The following is a 21,707-nucleotide window of genomic DNA, read 5'->3' as shown; positions in this document are numbered from 1 at the left end:
AAATGAATTTTTCAAAACATCCAAGAAAAACTATTTCCTTTCTCCTTATAACAGAAACACCCAAATGTCAACATTTTCCACTCTCCCTGATGACAACCGCGCTTCAGCGACCCCGTTCGTGCCCCCTAGAAGTCCACGATAACCAATACCAGAGAGCCCAGGGCTCCAGCACCAGGGTCAAGGCTTGGCAGGCAGAGTGGCAGCGCCCCTTTCCCGTCCCCTCCACGCCCACCTCCTCAGCAAGAGTCCCCTCCCCTCGCTGGAGCCCGGACTCTCATTGCCCCCATTGTTGGCCGCATCTGTCACTTTGTGGGCAGGATGACATGAATGGATGGGCCGGACACACCTTCCGTGGTGGTGTGAAAACCCTGTCCTGATCTGCAGACTGCTCCCGGACTTTGCCAGAGGCGCCGCTGAGGGCCAGGGACGCACCTCGCCTTCCCGGATCCCTTCCCAGTCCCCGTCCCCGCGCACTCGCTCCCTGGGGCTCCTGGGCAGCCGGCGCGCACCATGCTGCCCAGCTCCGTGGCAGCCCAGGCCGGAGCCTACTGGGATGTGGTGGCGTCCTCCGCACTCCTCGGCCTCCCAGCGCCGGGCTTCGGCAGCCTGGGCAAGAGTTTCCTGATTGAGAACTTGCTGCGCGCAGGGGCCGGGCCCACGCACACACCCCCGCCCCCGCGCCCCGCGCCCGGTCCCGAGTGTCCGCAGCTGCGACCGCTGCCTGCCAGCCCAGTGCCGCTCAAGCTGTGCCCAGCCGGGCCCTACGGTGCACGCTGGGCCTTCCAGATGCCCAGCCGAGTTCCAGGGGACCGAGACAGTGCCTTCCAACCCTCAACCCCAGGTGAGCTTTGGTCAAGGCAGAGTCCAGGAGAGCCTCAGTCCAGGGGAACCTTAGCCCCGGGGAGCCTCGATCCAGGGGAGCCTCAGCCCAGGAGAGCATTAGCCCTGGGGAGCCTTGGTTCCAAGGGAACCTCGACCTAGGGGAGCCTAGACCCAGGGGTACCTTGGCCCAGGGGAGCCTCGGCCCAGAGGAACTTTAGTCTGGGGGAGCCTCAGCTCTATGGGAACCTCAGCCCCAGGTGAGCCCTGCCGCTGGACCCTGAGCCAAAGGCCAGTCTTGGTTGGTGAGCCTCGCCCAGCTCCGGATGAGTGCTACCCGGGTGTCCCTGCTGCAGCGGGCTGAGCTGGGGTACGGATGCTACTTGTGGAGTTAGGAAGGGGACACCAGTTCTGGTATCTTTTCTCTCCACCCCATCCAGCCCTGTCATTCCAAGCCTCCTTCTTCAACAGGTGGCTGGACTACCAGGGCAGTTTGATCTCAGCGGGGATACTCCGGGTTTGGTATTTCTAGCTGCCTGGCTCCTGTCCCCAAGGTCAGCACTGCATCTCCGGAAAGTTGTTGGCAGAACTGTGCTGTGCGGCGGGCTTAGGGACAGGAAATCTTGCCGCTGCCTTGCTGGGGGTGGATGGTTTGAAAAGAGTTGCACAGACTTTGCGCACTTCTGTTCACTTTCACAGTGTGGATCTTTTGAGGTGTAAAGATCAGTGAGGAGGCTTGCCTCGTTCTGAGCCAGCTGATAAACTGTTGAATGGCAACCAGAGTAGGAAGTTCACCTATAAACAGGAATTTACTGAAAGAAGGGCACTTTGAGCTTATTGATAATTTTTATATTTGAGTATATTTTATTTATATTAAATATATAAATATGTTTTTATTTTTACCGAATAAAACCTAACTAGTGGGATTGCATGAAAGGCTGCTGGCAACTGAGTAAAATACAGGGTAAATAAAGCTGAAGCCAGACATTAATAAAGTCTCCAAGCGATTGGGAAACTGCAATCCAACTGGATTATTATTATTATTATTATTATTATCATTATCATTATTATCATTAACTGCATCCTTAGACGATCTTAACTAATTCTTTTAATTCCGGTGGGTTCGTCCAGAGTGACTAACACGCCTTTCAAAAGTTTCCATTGTCCTAGCCAACTGCCAGATCAAATTTATTGCTAATGGCTTTATAGAATTTCGCATGTTTAGAACCTGTCCTGGTCTTTCACTTGAAATGGCTACTAACAGAACGGAACAAATGAAATTATTAACACCGGTCTCGTCCACAGAGTGTAGAACCTAAGTGCTGGGAAAGCCGCTTGCATCCTGGGAGAGCAAGCTCAACTTAAGGCGAGGTCTATACGCCTTGGAAACGTTTGTGTGCCTAGGAGACATGAACGCAGCTCTTTCTGAAATATTACAGATTAGAAATGTGAGAGCTAGGTTCATGTGCCCACAAATAAGTAAATAATATCACACAAATAACATTTTTGGTGATTTGCAGGTTTAGAATTGTGTTCATGGAAGCTATTTTTAAAGAATTCTAAAATTGCTGGTGATTGAGTTTCAGGCACACAAAATCACTTAGCTGTAACCTTTGCTGACTTCTCAGTGGTTAAACTAAGTGAAAATTAGCATAGGTAGCTCAGTAACCCACAAAATAATTTTGTACACATACCCATTTCACTCCAAATATTGTGATTAATGGAGAAGGGGTTTCCAACATTATTTATTTTACAAGAACATATTGATTTTGGTATTCTTACTCAAGTGTCCAAATGCAAAAAAAAGGTGAGTTTGTTTTTTTTTGAAGTAGTTAAGAGAGCATAATTTTAAATATTCTACTATAGTTTATCTTTTACCAAATGATTATTTCAATCCTCATTGAGGAGTCCATTTTTCCCCTAGGTTAATTTTAATATGAACAAGCAACCCTTTGTTTCAAAATGCGTTTTGGTGAGGGAAGCATCCACATTTTCAAGCTTAGAAAAGCATCTAAAGAGAGGGAGGGAAAACCGCTGTAAATCCATGACCAAAAAATATGCTGCTTAAAACTGGACCTACACTCATTTATGTGTAGAATTTAGGAGAGAATGCAGTTTTCTGAACACTGCCTTCGTTGTAAACGGTGCTGCCCTCTCTTAGCAAAGGCAGGAACTCCTTCATCTAGCACTTGTGAAATTGTTAAAAGACAGTGGCTTTAAGGAATCATCTGGGGAATCAGGTGAGGGGGTGTGGCTGATGTCACTCCCACAACCAGGGGCTGACCTCAAGGTCTCATACACGATGTGCAAGCAAATGCTGTATCAAGGTACATCGGCAGCCTGTGACTGACATTCTGTAGCATTCTTAGAATAGCTGCCCCTCCCCCCTCCCCAAAGATAACAACTGATCTCTTTGGGAAATAACCAGTGAGGTATCAGTTTGTTTTGGTTTTGGTCAGTGGTGGATATTGAATTGGGGCCTTATGCATGGTAGGCAAGCATGTTACCATCGACTCACATCCGAAACCCTTCAGCATAAGTTCTGAGTCTTTACTTTATGTATTGACCTGGGAAAAGAATCATAAAATGTGATTTAAATAATTTTAACACATTGACTACACTTATTTTGTCGACCTTAATTTGTTGACTACTCTCAATGAACTGGTCAGAAATGACCACAGTTGCTTTATATAGATCACCCTGTCTAAAATCGACGATCTGTACCATTGTTTGTATTTTCACTTTGTTATTTTGGTTATGTACTATTAATTATACCATATAACTCATCCATTCAGCAAAGCTTGGGCTCCATCATGTGTCTTGCTCTGTTCTAGGCAACTCGCACAGCCACTGAAGAAGCAGTGGCTATTTCTGCCCTGTGGAGTGGCAGTTCCTGCTCTCAGGGTCCAGTCATTTTCACAATGCTTAGCTTCTTTAATCCTCATGGGAGGCCAGAAGGTAGCTGTTGGCATGGCAATTATTTTCTTCCTCCCTCCCTCCCTCCCTTCCTCCCTCCCTCCCTCTCTCCCTCCCTTCCTTCCTTTCCCCCCTCTCTCTCCCTCTCTCTCTGTTTCTTTCTTTCTTTCTTGGAGCTGAGGATCGAACCCAGGGCCTTGCACTTGCTACTCTATCACTGAGCTAAATCCCCAACCCCGGCGATTGTTTTCTATGATAAAATCATTTCACTTGCTAATTTTGGCTTTGTCTTAGTGCCACTTTAAACGTATATAAACTCCAGAAAGAGAAAAAAGTGTCCCCAATCTTCAGTCCACTGCCTTGGGTTATTCTTGTGTTGATTCTAAGGCGACCTCATAGAGTTCAACCCAGGAAATAAATCAGGAAAGATTCTGTGGCTGCAAAAGGGCTTTACTTACCTTAAAAGGCTCCAGCTCCTCAGGTCAGGGGTGAGAGCAGAGCTTCATTGCTTGGTCACCAGGAACCAGCAAGTTGGAACACTCTGGGGGAAGAGATTCTAAGCAATACGCTGTCTGCACCAAAAGAGCATTTCTGAAGGCTTGAGGGAGACACATTTACTGACAGCAGGTAATGAAGAGTCACCTCTGCTTTTCACCTGAAAGAAAGATGTCTCTGACCCATTATAGTTCACTAGTGGGATCAGGAGGCTTTGCAAGTAAAATCTAAATATTAAAAGTAATATCTCCAAAGCTCGTTATCCTCATCATTTATAAAATACTGTATATTTTAGAATATTCATGTCTTTTTATACTTAAAAGGGGGATCTTGAAATTTACAAAAGAAAAAAACTATGAATTTTTCTTAGTTATGAGACTGTCCTGTGAATTTCCCTGTTGATGGGTGGGTCATCAATTCTCCTCAAATTGAACGTAACAGGTAACTTTGCATTTTAATGACATTTTAAAAAAATACTAAGAAAGTATTTGATACAAAAGTAGCTTACTGTTTATTAAATCCACTTGTGTGCATTTAAAAAGATTAGAAAGCAAATGTTTATTCTGGGTAAGAGAGTTAAACATTCTTTAAGTTGTCTTAACATGTATGTTCTATTGCGTAGCCCAGAAAAGCAAAAATTGGTGCCTTTTTTTTTTTTCCTGTAACTCATCTGGGGTTGCTTTTTACTGTCAACATTTAACATATTTTCTGACTATTTCATCCATCTGTCATCCAGAAAATCGTTGGCCTACTAATTCTTGACTCTGTCTAACTTACTTGTATTTGTGTCCTGCATTCAGAATGGCATTTTATTCTCCCTTCATTGAGACACACCAACACCGAGACTGTAAAACTGTTTTGGGCATTTGGCAAAGCATGGTTTGGAAGACTTTTTTGATAAACCGTACTCTAGCTTTGTTTGTGGCAAATTGAAACCTTGGACCCTTGCTCCGGCCATTGCCTCTGCTGTCTTCTGCTAGGAATAGCAGAACCATATTCTTAGTATACCTGCCTATTTTATAACCTAATTAGCATGTCTTTGTAGTTAACATACACATGCATGACTTACACAACCCACGAAAAATTCTGAGCAAATTTTGTTGCATAGTCTCCAAGTTAATCAACACCTTTAGGTTCAAGAAGCAGTCCTTATCATGAATAGCATTAACAGGTCCTTTACTTTAATGCTGATGGAGACAAGCCACACTATTTACAAAGTAGCATCTGACTTGGAAACAGTCCGTGTACATTTGAGTTGCCTCCAACTTCAGCACCTACGCACCTCCCATCAGTGAACACACGTGACTTTACTCCGACAAGTGAATCTTAATGGACGCTTGTATTGATAGCCATTGCCATTTCTTAATGCAGCAGGAATAAATGCAGCAGACAGGCTTTAGTGCTACTTCCCATGTACTTCCTACTTCCGTGACTTTAGCAGTTAAGAGGTACCATGGCTTGAATGCCCAGAACTTTATGAATATTACATAGATTTTAAACAGTATTCAGAGGGTTCGTGGCTGTGCCAGATAAGGAGGCCACATGGACTAGGCAATGTGCAATGGTCAAAGGTGACTTTTGTCTTTCCCCCAGAGCTGGGATTTCACCAGGGCCCTGCATATGCTGGTCAAGCGTTGTATCCCCATCTTCAGTGTCTATGGTGTCTTCCTCCTCCTGTGCTGCCCCCTTTTGCTTCTTGGGATCACCAGGAAACGTCTCTGTTTACTACAAGCTGTTTGTGCTTAGCCAAGTAGGAATGATGGCGACTGGTCAGTAAAGGACTGGTCTGTGCCTAATTTCTGTTTAGTAATTGTGTTCTACATTTCTTCCTGATTGTTTTGGTTGTAAAAGCCTGTATACAAGGGAAGTTTTTCTTAAAATGTTTAAACAAATGTGTCCCTCTTTTTAAGAGAGTATTATTTTATTCTGCCATCCACTTTTTAAATACTGTCTTAGTTATGATTTCTGTTGCTGTGAAGAGACACCATGACCAAGGCAACTCTTATAAGAAAACCAATTAATTGAGGGGGCTCGCTTACATTATCATCATGGCAGAGAGCTTGAGGGCATGCAGGCAGACTTGGTGCTGGAGGAATAACTCAGAGTTCTAGATCTTGCAGGCAACAGGAAGTCAACTGAGACACTGGACAGTATCCTGAGCACTGGAAACCTCAAAGCCCACTCCCACAGTGGTACACTTCCTCCAACAAGGCCATACCTCCTTCAACAAAGCCACACCTCCTAATAGTACCACTCCCTATGAGATCATGGGGCCCAACCACATTCGGACTACCAAAGCTACCAAATTTGCATTGTTGACATTGCCTATAACTTCAGGATCCATCTTACTTCTTTTGATTTTTGAAACTGGATCTCACAGCATAGCCATTCTGGCTTGGCACCTTTTCTATTTCATCTAGAACTTTTCTGTTTTGTCCCGACGTGAACTCCTGCCTCAGCCTCCTAAGTGCGGAGGTCATGGTCACACATCGCCACACCTGGGATAATAGGGAACCCTTCTTCATCTCTTCATTTGCCTCCCCATGCCATCTTTTAAAAAATCTGATTCACCACTCTTCAGTTTTCTCTGACTCACACTTGTCCATACCCATGTCTACACATAATGAGATACACAGATTTTAAGTCAGTGTGAATAGGTTTTCATTCATATGCACCTGGCATTTGCCAGGAGTAAAAAGGGAAATGGTAAACTGAAACAATATGATTCTTATCTAAGAATACTTGTTAGAGCCTTCATTTAAGACTTCGTTAGATCATTCTTCTGTTTTATGCACTCTGAGTAAGAAATTGGATTTTTGCCTTAACATGGAACATGCTTACTGGACCCTTGTATATTTTATTTCAATGTACTTCATTTTACTTCCAGTCATGTTTCCACGTTTAATGAAATCTCCACCTTTCATTCCTTGTAGCCTCCAGTCAGTACTTAACTTGGCAATGCTGAGCGATTCATCACTTTATATAAAGTTACCATAACTCATTTCCTTTTTAATAGTATTATTCATTTTGTCAACCAGCTATTAGTTATGGATAGATTAGGGGCATATTTTTGTGAGTTATGTGAACAGTAAACTTGAGGCCCTAAAATTCTCTCTGAAGTAAAAGATCAAAAAGCTGCTATAAGTTTTTAGAACTTTGTTTCAGAACTACAGCATCTAGGAGAAGGAAAGGAAAAAAGGAAGAAAGAAAAGAAGCCAAGAAGCTTGAGCCTTTTTGTGTATGTTGCTAAATATTTAATAACTTTCTTTTATAAATATCCCTGAGAGGGCAGGATTTTTGGTTTTCCATTTTGTGAGCAAGTATATTGGTATCCTTAATTTTGTTAATTCTAAGTGACCATTGGAAGTAGAATGTGTGATATGTTTTTACAAATCCTACTGAAGTCTCCAAATTTCTTTTTTTTCCAACATTTTAAGTCTTGAATACTTTTTAAATTAAAATATGCAGTGGAATAAGTTCCTTTTTGACAAAGCTTTTGTACCTCAGTGAGAGAAGAAAGCCATGCCTTCAGGCAGGTTCCTAATAGACTAGCCCAAACTGGATCTAGGCACATCCAACAACTCTGTAGGTACACTGAGTCTGAAATCCGCAAAGCCCTCCCAGCCTTGAAAGGAGAGGCATGACCACACTATGTGTTTATGTATTTTCTATAGATGCTTTGCATTATAAACTCAGTGGTTGTTGTAGATACCACATGACTCACAAAGCCTAGAATGTTTACTTTCAGGTCCATGAAAGTTTGCCAACCCTTCATCCAAATCATAAATAGCATGTTCAGGATATTTTAATGTATTGTATCATTATCTGAGCTGTAAGCAACCACCCATGATTTTAAGGTCTAGATTCAAGTGCTTTGTGTTAACTAATTGTGCAGTCCAGAGTGGTTCAAGATGCCTTGTTTCAAAATGAGAACAGAGGTTAGCATCCGCATTTAACGTTCAAGCTTGTGCCTTTAAAGGCCCCTGGTAATAGATAGGAAAAGATGTGAGAGGTGTTTCCTCTAGTTTATTATAGGTAAAATACTATAAGAATCCACATCAGCGTTTTGTAGATTACAAACAAGTAAACAAACAAACAAAAACCAGTTTGTTCATTTTCCTTCCTTCTGTGGGCTGATTGAGCTCAGCTGAGACTTTCTCACTGAGAACATCCTGAGGTTGTAGCTGGATGTCCAAGCTCCATGCGCTGCATGTCCAAGGTGCCGCCCACATGGCTGGCAGTTGATATTGGCTGGTGACTGGATGCTCAGCTGGAGCTTTTCATCAAGCTTTGGATTCTTTAATGTCTTGACCTTTTTATTGCATGCTTTCTGGGCTCTAAGTGGAGAGAGTTCCGAAAATAAAGCCCACATGGTTTGGGAGCTCCGGACATTCTGGAGCCACTAACAAAACATGGCAGGTCTTGGGAGTTCTAAGATGCTTCCCTACCAACAGCATGGTTGAGAAGGTTGCCAAGACCACCTGATGTTCCGGATGAACAAATTGACTCCTCTTCTTAGTAGTAGGGAGCCTATCACACCACTGTAGCCGTTAAAAACCTGCCAGGAGGGATAGGAGGATTCTGTTGGAGCCAGCTTCTGCAGGAGACCTGTGTAAGATTCGATCATGAGTGATAAATAGCTAGAGCTCAGGGAGACTTCACAGAAGTGACATTCTGAGAGCTGTGGATGCCGTTGCTTAATAGTGTTCCCCTCTAGTGTATACTTTGTAGTATAAAGAACAAGATACTCCCTCACATTCAGCTCATGTTCTTAGAACTGTGTAATGGACCCTGGTAACACAGCAGAGTGACCCTGGACTCCTATGAGGGTCACCAAGGTCTAGTGTGCTACCTTGAGGGGAAGCCAGACAATCCACTTGTTGATCTTGGATCAAGATGTTGGTGGAAGTATCTAAATATATGCTTATTAGTACCTGTTGCCACAGTGTGGTGTCACCAACAGGACATTTGGGACACTTGGAATGCCCAGCCCCCTCTGTCCAGTGAGATTTTCAAATGTAGCTTTCTTCTATTACCAAGCTAGTTTGGAAAACACAAATTCATCCCTTTGACTGGAGTTAGATGAAAATACTTGCTTTGGGATCAAGGCTTTCATCTCAGCAGGTACATCTAACTGTTCTTAGCTACATTTTGTACTGTCCCTTGTCCCAGCAGCTAGACTGGTGTCCTTAACCTGCTCTACCCATTCCTTTGTACATGTGACCTTTCCTAACTAGAATGCCTTTCTCTGCTTTTTGTTATTCTGAGTGCTTTTCAAAGGGAAGTCCAAAGATGTTTTTCATGCTTAAAGACCCCCTTAGCCAAGCCTTCCTAATTAACTAGCTAACTAACTAGCTAGCTAACTATATATGTATATTGCATATATGTATACATAGTACTCATTTGTACATATATGTACAAATATACAATACATACGTATATATATACAAATGACTACTATATTATTTATTATATATTATATTTTATATACATTATTCATTTGTACATTTCAGAATGCAAGGATTACAGGTGTGTAACACAGTCTAGCTACTTGCTTAAATATTGCAGCAGAAGCCTGGGCTATACAGCTTCTTTTCTTATGTTGTCTTAGTATTGCCCTCCACTTACATGTGATCTGGACAGGGGAAAAGCTAACATCAATTGAGCACTACTATCTACTAGGTGTTGTTTTATGTTCTTTTCAGTGATGTCATCCTGGCTAGACATTATAATGACTTGTGGAGTTTTTGAACCAATGCCGTACGAGGGGCCTCTTACAAACCAAGTCTGACTTAACCCAGTTATGGGGCTCAGGCATCAGTATTTTTGTAAAGTAGTATCCCAGATGATTCTAATGCATATTCATAGCTGAGGACCATTGGTCAGGGAAATAGCATGACATTCTTAACTTTTATCTTCTTGGGGAATGCATCAGGTTATAGAACAGGAGTAATTGGAATACTGGGAAAGTTTTACCTCCAATCTGTAAGTTCATAAAAAAACCAAAAATCAAGTTTTTCAAGGAATAGGAATTTTCCCTTTTTGTCATTGTAGTCCTAGCAAACAGTGCAGGGCTTAGTATGTGATAGAACGCCACCCATCTTGGGCATGGATTTAAAGGACAGGGTTAAGCAAGTAGCATTTATTTCTTGGGGAATACCTTCTCAGGAGCCATCCTCACACAGTTATTTTCTGTCTGTGAAAGACTTGAGGAAAAACCCAGGCTGCTCACTTCTGTTGTTTCCAGAGGACCAGAAAGGTAAGGGATGGACTTTCTTACTTCCCTGCTGACTGATGGCAAAGTTTGAAACCGGATCACACGAATGGATTGCTTCAAATTGGCTGCGTGACAGCACACAGGAAGCCTTGTTAAAGAATGGGTAGTCCTTAGGCCTGACTGCTGCAGACAGAGGTTTGCCATCCTCTAAAGCTTTGTCTTTGGGTCCACTCTAGTCTAGACAGTCTCTTCAACTGTGCTGTTTTCAAGTCGCACTTTTGATTTCTTCTTATTCCAAGTGCCGAGAACCTGGCCCTTGAAGGATGCCACAAAAACGCTGGAAATTTAATTCTCCATCATGTTTTTTCTACACGTTTTTTGTTTGGTTGATTTTACATTTTAGTGTTTGCTTCGGCAGCACGTATACTAAAATTGGAATGATTTTACATTTTGGCTTAGTAAATGAGTCTTCCCCCTTCTTCTCAAATGCACTGTGTGATCCACCTCGATTGTGATGGTTCCTGAGATTCATTTGGAAATCTCACTGGCGCGCTTCTGTACTCTTTCTCTGAGACGTGGTCTTAAGTCAGTCAGTACACATCTTGCAGGAACTGCTTTCGCACTGTTTGTGTGGGCGTTGTTCTCTATCAGGAAGGAGGAGTGAAAACAGCAAAAAGCCATTAAAATGGAACGCTCTAGACAATAAAAGTTTGAGGGTTATTTTTCTGTAGACGGGCGTATAGCTGTCTTAGACTGGGGGTTACTTAATGACAAATCCAGGTGCTTAGTGGTGTTTTCTTTTAAAAGGATATTTCATCGTTAAATTAGCCGTAAGTGCTTAACTGGACATTGTAAGTAATTGATCACTGTGGTGAATTTGTTTCTTCAAATGTGCAGAATATCTGATAAAAGAGTGGAGGAGAGGAGGGCGGGGAAGTTGCGGTCAGGATGTAAAATAAATGAATTAATAAATAAAAAAGAGTGTGGAAAGAAGGCTCATGAGTTTTGTGTGTGAATGTTTAAACTTTGGCTGTTTGGATGCAGATGGGTTCCAGTTTAGGTTCAAAAAGCTTAATTTATTTTGTTACTAACGTAAGGTCCCCACAGAAGCAGGAAGTTAGGTGTGTTGCTGTGCTCTGGATTCAGAAGCATCCTACTGATAAAGTACAATAAAGCTGGAGTACCTGACCTCAGGCCACTGCTTTTTTCTGCATTTTCTAGACTCCAGCTCTTCCCTAGTCACTTATCATGTCCCTACCCTCCTGGCTAGTAATCAGTTTGTTATGTGAAAATCAAGACGATTTATAATCAAGATGACTTATCTTGCTCATTTTTAACATTTTTGAAAGAATCCGGTCACATTCCAGATGCCTGTCCCTTTGAAGTCCAGTGTCAATGAGTGGAGAGAGATTGTGCTAAATTCACGACCAGTCAGGGCCAGCCTACGCCAAGTACTCTACCAACACCATCACTCCAGCGACCAGCCAGGGAGCCTGCTGTGACAAATGGCGAAACAACAGCCTCGAGCCTCCAGTGATTGGATCTGAACGGTTTATCGAGGATTAAATTGCCCCTTTCCTGCCTTTTTTTTCCCCAGAGCATCTTCAAAGCAGTTGCTAAAGCCTTAAAGGTTTTCACACATCTGTCAGCCTCTAACACTTGTTCTCCTCAGCCTCAGTTTGCCTTTTTTCCTCGAGGCTTTGAAAAAAAAAAAAAAACAACTATGCTGTTTACAAATATTGAAAGTATGACATCATATATTTTGAACTCTTTGTGCTGTTTTAAATGTGGGTTGCCTATGACCGTTCAGCACGCTGGCCGTCACAGACTCAGATGGATTGGTACTTGACTTCTGTCAGAAGTGAAAAGAGGGGCATTTAATTGAAATTTCACAGCAATTTCCACGTAAACCAGCCTAAATAAGGTGTATTTATGTATAGCAATCAAGAGCTGACTAATCTCCTGCTAAGTCTGTGAGAGATGATTTGAATGGTGAGGACATTCTGCACAATAGAACTGCAAGTCTAGCCATGTCACGACGTGAAAATGCCAATTTCTATTGCCCCAGTTAGAGTTGTTACTGTAGACTTTGATTCTATTCCTGTAATTACAGATTTGGGTATCATTTTGTTAATAAATTTCAAATGGAGCAATGCATGGCCGCATAGCAGACTGTTCAGTTAAAACCATTTCTGGCTTAACATCCTTTCAAACCACATGAGTTTAATTGGTGTCCTGTCTCATGTAAACTAATGCTTTTTAATCCATTATTTTTCCATTGTTAGGGCTAATATCTTAAGACTGGAAACTTTTTTTTTTTTTTTAGAATTGGAAAATGTTCACTTTATACCTTGCACTGTTTTGCTCTATGTTCTATACTTGAACAAAATTCTAACGGGCATACATAGTTTTGATGCTTCCAGATAACATGGTAAATGTTTAACTTTATGTATGTAATTGCGATGTTGCTGAATCTTATTTTTCTACCTAGTGAAAACAGAGAAGAGCCTAAAAGCACTATAGCCATGGTTAATCATGTAAAGAATGCCCATTTTGGAGAGGCAGTGAGTTAAAAATGCTTGGAAACATTTTTCTACCTAGGAATACATTACCATTTTCAAAGTGTTTCATATATGCATAGTAGTAATAGAAATGTTACCTACTTAAAGATGCCATACTCTAACTTTTCTTTTGAGAATCTCGTATATGGCTACTGTATTTACATCATTTCCAGCCCATACTCTCTGTCTTCAGCAACTCCCAAATCCTTCTATGACCTCTCAACTTCACGACTTCTTTAATTGTTACTGTGATGCCCACACACACATCTGTGGAGTCCCTTCAGTGTTGCTTATATGTTGTGTGTCTTTAGGGTTGACCTCTTGGGTTTGGACAGCAAATCAGGCAGCTTGTCCCTAGAGAAGACCGATTCTTCCTTTCTTAGTGGCTGCCAATTGCCTGTAGCTCTTCATTTAGGAGTGGGGCCTTGTGAGATTTGCCCCATCAACATTTGAATGTTAGCTGGTATCATTATGCAGGTCTCGTTCAGGTGGCCACATTAAGAGCCCATGGACTACTCATAATACAAAATGCAAATAAAACTCATATAAAATTATTTATCATTTCTGTGATGGTTTATGGTCAACACTAGAACAATTCATAATAGTAATGAAACTATTTTTTGTCAGTTCACGTCTTTGCTTAATTTCAAGTTTTAAGAACACTTTTTTTTAGAAATTTATTTAAAAAGTAAAAACATTAACATTGACTTCTTAACATTGTGTGATAGGAGGAATAGGTACTGGTTTCTAACTAGTTTACAGTTTTGAGGTCCTTGGGCTTCTACAAATACCATAAATATTTTTTCTGGGGCAATTTATTTGTCTTATCATACCCTTTAAAGAAATCAGTTCAAATAAATACATGCTTTTTTGGTTGATAAAAGGGAACGTCTGAAAATACTGTGTTCTTTAAAAAGGTGTATAGGCATATCCAATCAACGTAAGATCCCCTGGTGTGATCCAGAAAAGGAAAGATGTTGCCATCTGAACACAAGAGAAAATAATAATAAAAAAACCCCTTTATTTTCATTTGAAATTTAGATTTCAAGGTCATCAGTCTCAAGAGATACCATATTTGAGGGTGTTCTGGGGAGCAGAAAAAAGTTAATGTTTTTTCCCCATTTCCTTAGAAAACCTGGGAAGTTTCCTGTTCTTCACTTTAAAGATCATTTATTCAATTCTTAAAAATCTGACTGTTTATAATATGTCAGGTAATGCTGCTTTGTACATTAGGATAAAAGCAGGTGCCTACCTTCAGGAAATGGTGACCCCCATATTTATACCATACTAAATGCATTTTACTAAAGTCTGTAGAAGACATTTAACCAGACTTAGCACTTAGTTTTCAATAACAATAGGTATTAGAGTCTATGACAGTCTTCATAGCTGTTTTTCTATGGCGTTCAAATTTTTTTCTTGACTATTATATATATATATATATTTATATTCAAATGATTATTATGTCTGTGATGGTGTAGTCAAAATGTCAGAACAATATATGATCATAATAAAAACCCTCATGACTATTTAGACACCCAGTTAGGCCTCCTCCCCACATGTGCAGGGTCCCATGAACATGTCTTATGAATCACGTGCTTGAGTAAACTAAACAGAATAGAATTAGGGGATGACTTACTACAATGTAAACATGCTTTCAGGCAACTAGATTTACCTTGAGAGGCAAGGTAAGCGTTCTTACTTACTTTAAAACAAGTGACCGGGATCAGAAACAGTGCTTTTACTAAGGAACTGTTCAGTAAATTAGCTCTTACCGTCTTGGGAATCCAGTTAACTACATCTTTCATATAACATGAAAGTGAACACTGATGTGATTAATCTCTTCAAACAAACAAACAAACAAAAAACAAACAACAAAAAACCCCCAAACAAACAAACAAACAAATAAGAAACCCCAAGCATTTAAATTGTTTCTTGGTAAGTAGAACGTTTAGAGCCATGCCATTTGATATTGTAATCCTTAGCTCCAAGAGCCTCTTTAAATTTAAATTAATTTTATCTGAAGAGTTAGTCCTTGCTCATGCTAGCCGTATCTGAGCTAGGCAATTCCGTTTGGCCCGAAGCCGCTATGTTGGCCAGGCCAGATGCGGGTGAGTCCACCATTGCAGATGCCCCTTGCATACTATCACTCTGGTGTGCCTTGTAGAAAAGAACAGTCGCTATTCATCAGTTGTAATTACAACCACACTGCCTTGAGTCTTTCCGCAACCTCCTCCAAATCCTGAGGAAAGTACTTGGCAAGACCTTTGACACTTCCAAATGACTTTAATTTCAGCACAAGTTAGAAGTGAGCTAAGGTTCAGCCATGGAGTGCTTTTACTCGGGGCCTTGGGGAAAGCTGGAGGTTTGGAGATTGTGTAAGAGGAATGATTAATCAATGAGATCCATGCTCTCTCTGCAGTGCCTTCCAAACCCTTCCTCCTGAGCGCTCTGCCGGTCTACTCTGCGTGCTGCGGGCGCCCTGCCTCCCCCACAGCTTTTCCAAGTAAGTTTTAATGCTCCATCAGCAATGCCTCAGTTATTCTGTAAACCGAAGCAGCAGGGTTTAATGTGCTCCGGGAAGCTAATTGGCAGTGCAGCGGCAAGGAGCTAATTCCTCACTCAAAATCACAGCGACCCTATTCAGGAGGTTTCCAGAGATTATCAAACCTCGGCACAGTGAACGATTGTTGAGAGGGTTTTTGGCCACACTAAGCCCAGAGCTGACAGGCCAAGGCAAGGGCTTGTTTTCCAGTTGGTATAAAAGATCTTAGAGGGACCAGTTTGGCTCTTTCTGAAACCTGTAGCTACACTCCGTTAAAGAAGGGGGAAAGTGGGTAAAGAGAGTGGCTGTGTGGCATTCCCACTGGGCTTCAGAAGACTCAGAAAGTTACAGGTCTAGAAAACAATTAGAAACTAGAGGTTATAAAGAGGGGGGATGAATTCTTGTCTCTGTCTTCCTGAGGAAAACAGACAAGGGTTGTAGGGAATGTTTTCAGGGAACTGGTCTCTAGACATTCTCAAAGCAAAATGAAACCGAATAGAGCCGCATGGTGCCCGCACTCTCTCGTGCATACAGGTGTCTTGGGATGTCAGTAGAATCTGCAGGATGAGCTTTAGAGTGAGACAGGCAGTGAAGGCAGGAGAAGGCACTCCCACAGGTGCACACCCACGCCAGGGGACAGTGGATGGAGCGAGGGTGAGTCCCAGGCCCCAGCCGCATGGTCGTTTTCAACCCCCATCGCCCCGTATGTGTTCGTGCGTTTTTATGGATGTTTCAGGAGAGCAGTCGTCCCACCAAAATGACTCCCAACAAGCGAGGCAGCAAATGCTGCTGTTTAATGAGCTGCAGGCTTCTGAGCTTCTCTTTAGGGGGCTGATACTTTCCCACAGAGCGCTTTACACGGCTGGGACGAGGCTACAATGGGTGACAGACCCGTGACCAATCCTCACTTTTGCTGGACTCATCCACACGCGACCTCACCACGATTTTTCACTCTGCAGATGAACTTTAGGGACCATTGCACAGTGAGAGGGCTTGGGCAAGGGTCATTTGTCCTTTTGTGTGGTCATAAAGCCAGGTTCTGTGTGTCAGTCTTTTCTCCTGCTTCACATTCCAAGTGAATTTCTGGACACCATTTAAAGCCCTTGACTGAAAATAAAGCAGTGAATGAAACTGACTTTTATAGACTCATTCTAGCTCATCTTCCCATATAGCCCTGTCCACCTGAAAGGGGATTTAGTGCCTGAGCTGACTGTATATAGGGACTCGCTGAATACACAGGGCCCATTATCAACTGTGGGGATTGTTTATTAACCAGGACTGATACACGGCTATTTTGGCAGTGACCTATTAATTGTCGATTTAACTGGAATGTATTGAATTTGAATAGTGGGATAGAAACCATGACTAAACCTTTTACTCGCTCCTTCAAGGTGGTCCTCTATGAGGGCAATTGAAAACTTGTGCAAATTAAGGGACCATTTCTCACCAGATATTGGAGTGGCAGGCAAAGATGTCTGGAGGAGACACAAACCCAGATGTTAAGAGCCTCATATCAGAGGCACCTCTGTCTATTAAAGGGCTCTCACACTTTGTTTCCCTTACTGCATCTTGGTTATCTTTTTCCTTCAGAAGGTTGCTAGTGCTACAGTTCAGGTGTGTGGAAAGAGGTACAAAAGTTTCATATGATGGGGGATGTTCAGGCCTGTAGGTGTACATGGTGGTGTGGTGTACTTATTTTATAGGGGTGTTTTAAAAGAGTCTCTAGCCCATAAAAGTTTGGGCCAGTTTAATAAATAGGAAAAAATACCATCAGGTCAGTTTCATAGAGCACGTCATTTTCTCAAGAGCTCAGATGATTAATTTAAGCAGGTCCCACTTTCTCCCATTAGTTCTCAGTTCTTCACACTCTATGCCCTCTGCATAGCTGTTGGAAATGATGCTCATCCCTCAGGGCTTAAAGCCCTGTGTTTATGTTGGTTAAAAAAATAAATAAATAAACACATGGCTTGAAAGATCAGTGCGGTTCAGAACAAGGATAGAAAATGCTGCCCTTGACTTGTCTGTCCTCCTAATGCTGGCCTTTAAAGACCATTTAGAGATCCTACATGTGTTTTTAATAAGTGGTGCTGTGTCACATTATTAGTTATAACTCTGAAATGAATATCTTATTTTCCTGTTTATAATACTCATTCAAGTTGGCAGCAGCTAATATTATGGTGGGATCTCACTGTCCATAAAGAATTCTACAAAAACAACCATGATAACCAGGGCCCAGCTAATGAGCTTTACATCTGAAGTGCTTTTTCTACTAAAGGAATTTACTAGACTTTCTTTTTTAAAATAATAAGTGTTTATGTCCAAGCTGCTAAATAATTTTCCATTGCAGAAAAAAAAGAGAGAGAGAGAGAATGAACTGTTCAAGTAGACTTGTGTTAAGTTTCCGCTTGGACCGCCAAAACTGAGGTTTATACTGAAAGTTTTAACAGGTGATGAAACTGATGGGTGCCATTGTTATTTCACGATGTTGACTTCACTTTTTCCCAAAGCCCAGAATCGGGTCAGCACATCTGTAGCTAAGCAACTGAAAAGCCTTTTCCACTCATAACGTGATTCATTTGTTTCATGGCGATGGGGGATTTTCTTGACGTCTCAGATTCAGCCTTGACTCCTTATTGCAATGTGGAAGCCATCATTTGTCCGGTGCCCTTCTCACATGCAGTAAATGGTTTAATAGGCTGTTTCAGCACTATGCTAAAACACTGAGAACAGTAGAGAAAATTGAAAGGCACCAGTAAAAGCTGGCCCCTCCCCTAAAGTATCGCATGGAAAAATCTTTGATATTATGTTCATAAACTTATTTTCAGAAATAACATATTTCTCAGGTAAAATGAAAAGGAAAGTTGTGGAAATGATGTAGGTAATGACTTTTTTTTTTTAAAGCTACCTTGAAACATTGAAATCTTAATTAGGGAGGCTAGCAAATTGAGTTAATTAGGTAATTACTTCATTTTGTCTTGGAGTACCCAACTTGACCTTTCAAGAATTTTATGCCCTAGAAAACAGAACTTCAATCTGGAGCCAACTTTATGTAAGTCTGGGCAGAGAAAACCTGTCACTGGGACAAACTGCTCAGCCTTTTCCTAGAAGATGCACTTACATTTGACATGGCCAGCTCATTATTGCCTTCTTTTTTCCTTGTTAAAACTTTGTTGTTGTTGTTTTTTTGTTTGTTTGTTTGTTTTGTTTTTCGAGACAGGGTTTCTCTGTGTAGTTTTGCGCCTTTCCCGGAACTCGCTTTGTGGACCAGGCTGGCCTCGAACTCACAGAGATTCTCCTGGCTCCATCTCCCACCACCACCGTCTGGCTCCTTGTTAAAACTTAAGGGAAGATCATATCCACTCCAAGTCTGAGTGGAAGGCAGCAGGGAAGGAGCATTGTTTATACTGGGTGGATGTAGACTGGTTCTATGGTCTCACTGTCAAAGACTGGTAATGGTCTGATTAATAATATTGTTGCCGCCTGACCTGGGGTTGGTTTTACCGCTCTCAGCTGAAGCAATGGGTAGTCTGAGGAAACCGCCCAGAGCTGTGAAAACCTAGGAGAGACTGAATGCAGTTCTTGGCACATATATGCACATGAGTGTAAAATATCTAACATATACAGAGATTTGATTTAACCCTTCTAAGATCTTCAGAGGGATACATTTCATTTTAATTTAGAAAGGAGCCTGGTTATACCACTTAGAAGACAATGGAGTTTGTAGATAATTTGAATCTAGGTATTGACTTCTCAAAAGTGATGGAGCAGTGTTGCACAGATAAATGGCATTCGGTGAACCAAGAGGAATGTTTGAAGGACCAGAGACGGAAAACTATAGGCTTTCCAAGTTAATGGCCCTATTCAAAGCTCTAGAGAAGCAGAGGCATTTTCTGCCTGAGGGTTCAGCCTAGTCAGTAATAGTGGGGGGGCCTTCCTAGGCCTGTGGGATGCTTGCCTATAGCCCCTTCCCTGAATATCACACGAAGTCAAATATAGGATTGCTTACAAAATCCTGATTTTCAGTTCCCTAATCAAGGGCACAAGTACAGAAGAGGAGAGGGGAGGGTGGACTGGATAGAGCAAGTGGGGCAAAAATGTCCAATGCCATCTCAGTGCGTGTCTGCAGAATCTAACTGGGATGTGGGGTGCGCTTTAGCCATAGGCTGTGCGGAGGAGAAGACCGAATTCCTACTGAACTCTGAAAGGCTCAGATTGCCCGTGAATGGTTCTGGAAACCCTCTAAAAGGCACTTTGAATAGTAAAAACCAAGCTAAGAGGAAGGCAGACAGTGAAAGACTTCTACAGTTACCACACCCAACTTGGTAAAGAAGGTCTAAAATCCTGGATTATATGGAGGCTTGAGGATAGGTTTTAGATTCTCCTAGGACAGGCCAGATAGATCTACAGAAACCATACAAACACGGGCACACAGATGCATTCACCCACAGATGTATACATGCATATTTGAAAATAGTGGTGAGGAATCTCTTCACTGGAGAGATGAAGGATTGAAACCTTTGGAAGAGGGAGCTGAGCAGTTAAGGACAGTGCAGCAGGAAGACACAGGCCTGCAGACAACACCACACCCTCCTCAGTAGGGGAACACTGGCATCAGGCCCCAGAGACACAGACTCTGAGTTTTAACAGAGAAATTTGAGGAACCAGCAAAAGGAGGCTAGTGGCACTTTAGCTGGCCTGTCGGAGAGGCCTGTGTGGTACAAGTGAGTCTGCCTCCTCCAGCTCTGAGAAGTGACTGAGTTCATTAGGAGGATGGAAGAGTTTTCCTTCTCGAAGGGCTGTTGGTGGCCTCCAGCTCGAGTTACCCTGAAAGAACCTTCCTGAAAATTTGAAGCTGCCTAGATTCAATGTTGGTCTCTGTCCTGGTGTCTCTGCCTTCCTTATGAAGCCATGGGGGTGGGATGAAGTTAGCAGTCTATAGATTGGTTTTTAATGTGGAAACAATCAGGATTTCTTAGAAGTGGGTTGGGCTGTATGACCCCTTGGGTAGCCCACATTGGGAACAGAGTCTGGAATGAAACATGGCAGGGTTAGGGACTACAGGAGAGATAACAGAAACTCTGCAACACCCCTCTGCCCCCCACAAAAGGTTGCTACAGTGGTTGCTTTTTCTACTGGAAAATGGATTACTTGTCCATACTTCTATAATGGCCTACCTTAGGCCTTACATTTGCCACTCTGTCCTTATGCCTCTGTATTTTTACCAACTTGTAAGCTTCATGTATATTGGTGGTCAGGGGCCATGGGGGAGCATGTCCCCCTGGTGAGGCCTATTTAGGGCCTCCTGTAACAATAGTCACAGGGCAACTGCCCAGGGTGAGGTCAGGAAGCCAGAGAGGCTAAACCTCACATGGACTCCTGGTGCATCGTTAATGGAAAAGGGTTGTGTTGCGTTGCTGAGGTAAATGACACACGGGGTGAGATGCGGCATGGGGAGTGAGGGTGGGGAAGGGGGACACCCAGGAAGGATATCATGGTCTTTGTGTTTGTCGTAGCTTTTGCTCATTCATTGGTTGATACTGTTCATTTTAGTGTACCAAACCTGAGAAACTGGGCTTTCTCAGTTATTACCTGAACTTAGCTATGGGTCCAGTATGTCTGTTCTTTGGAGGGTGAGGTCTGATTTTAGTCCATGACCCCAGCCCCCCAAAATGTTGGAGCTGCACCTTTAGATCATCTGTAGGAATCTTTGCTCTTTTTTTTTCCCTAAAAATAATTTGCTAGGGACTTCTTTTGAAACTATAAGAGCTTCTCTTGAAAGTTGTAGGGCCCGATTTGAATGTGTTTCATTCCTACATTGCTAATTGGTCTCTCCTGCTTGTTGGCTGTTTGTATGTTGCCTATGGTCTCTCCTGCCCTGGTTATTGCTGATTGGCTGATTGGTCTTTCCTGCTTGTTGGCTGTTTGTATGTTGCCTATGGTCTCTCCTGCCCTGGCTATTGCTGATTGGCTAGTTGGTCTTTCCTGCTTGTTGGCTGTTTGTGTGTTGCCTATGGTCTCTCCTGCCCTGGCTATTGCTGATTGGCTAGTTGGTCTTTCCTGCTTGTTGGCTGTTTGTGTGTTGCCTATGGTCTCTCCTGCCCTGGCTATTGCTGATTGGCTAGTTGGTCTTTCTTGCTTATTGGCTGTTTGTGTGTTG

General features: G+C 42.4%; 1 protein-coding gene across 2 annotated transcripts in view; it reads left to right on the top strand.

Annotated features, from left to right (window-relative positions):
- Positions 1-272: 272 nt before the first annotated feature.
- The window catches only part of Dbx2 (developing brain homeobox 2), a 33,051-nt gene continuing 11,616 nt past the window's right edge, over positions 273-21,707 (top strand). Inside the window, exons 1-2 of one of the 2 annotated variants that reach the window (XM_036208562.1) lie at positions 274-841; positions 15,428-15,511. In XM_036208562.1, the coding sequence (XP_036064455.1) occupies positions 511-841; positions 15,428-15,511 (415 nt within the window). In that variant the 5' untranslated portion in view covers positions 274-510. Of the gene's footprint in view, positions 842-15,427; positions 15,512-21,707 lie in introns of both variants that reach the window. The other variant, XM_036208563.1, reaches the window with a different exon arrangement.

The sequence above is a fragment of the Onychomys torridus genome, chromosome 16 (assembly GCF_903995425.1).
Source record: "Onychomys torridus chromosome 16, mOncTor1.1, whole genome shotgun sequence".
In the NCBI taxonomy this organism is placed as follows: Eukaryota; Metazoa; Chordata; class Mammalia; order Rodentia; family Cricetidae; genus Onychomys; species Onychomys torridus.
The sequence above is the reverse complement of the archived record's forward strand: the minus strand, read 5'-3'. Positions and strand labels throughout refer to the sequence as shown.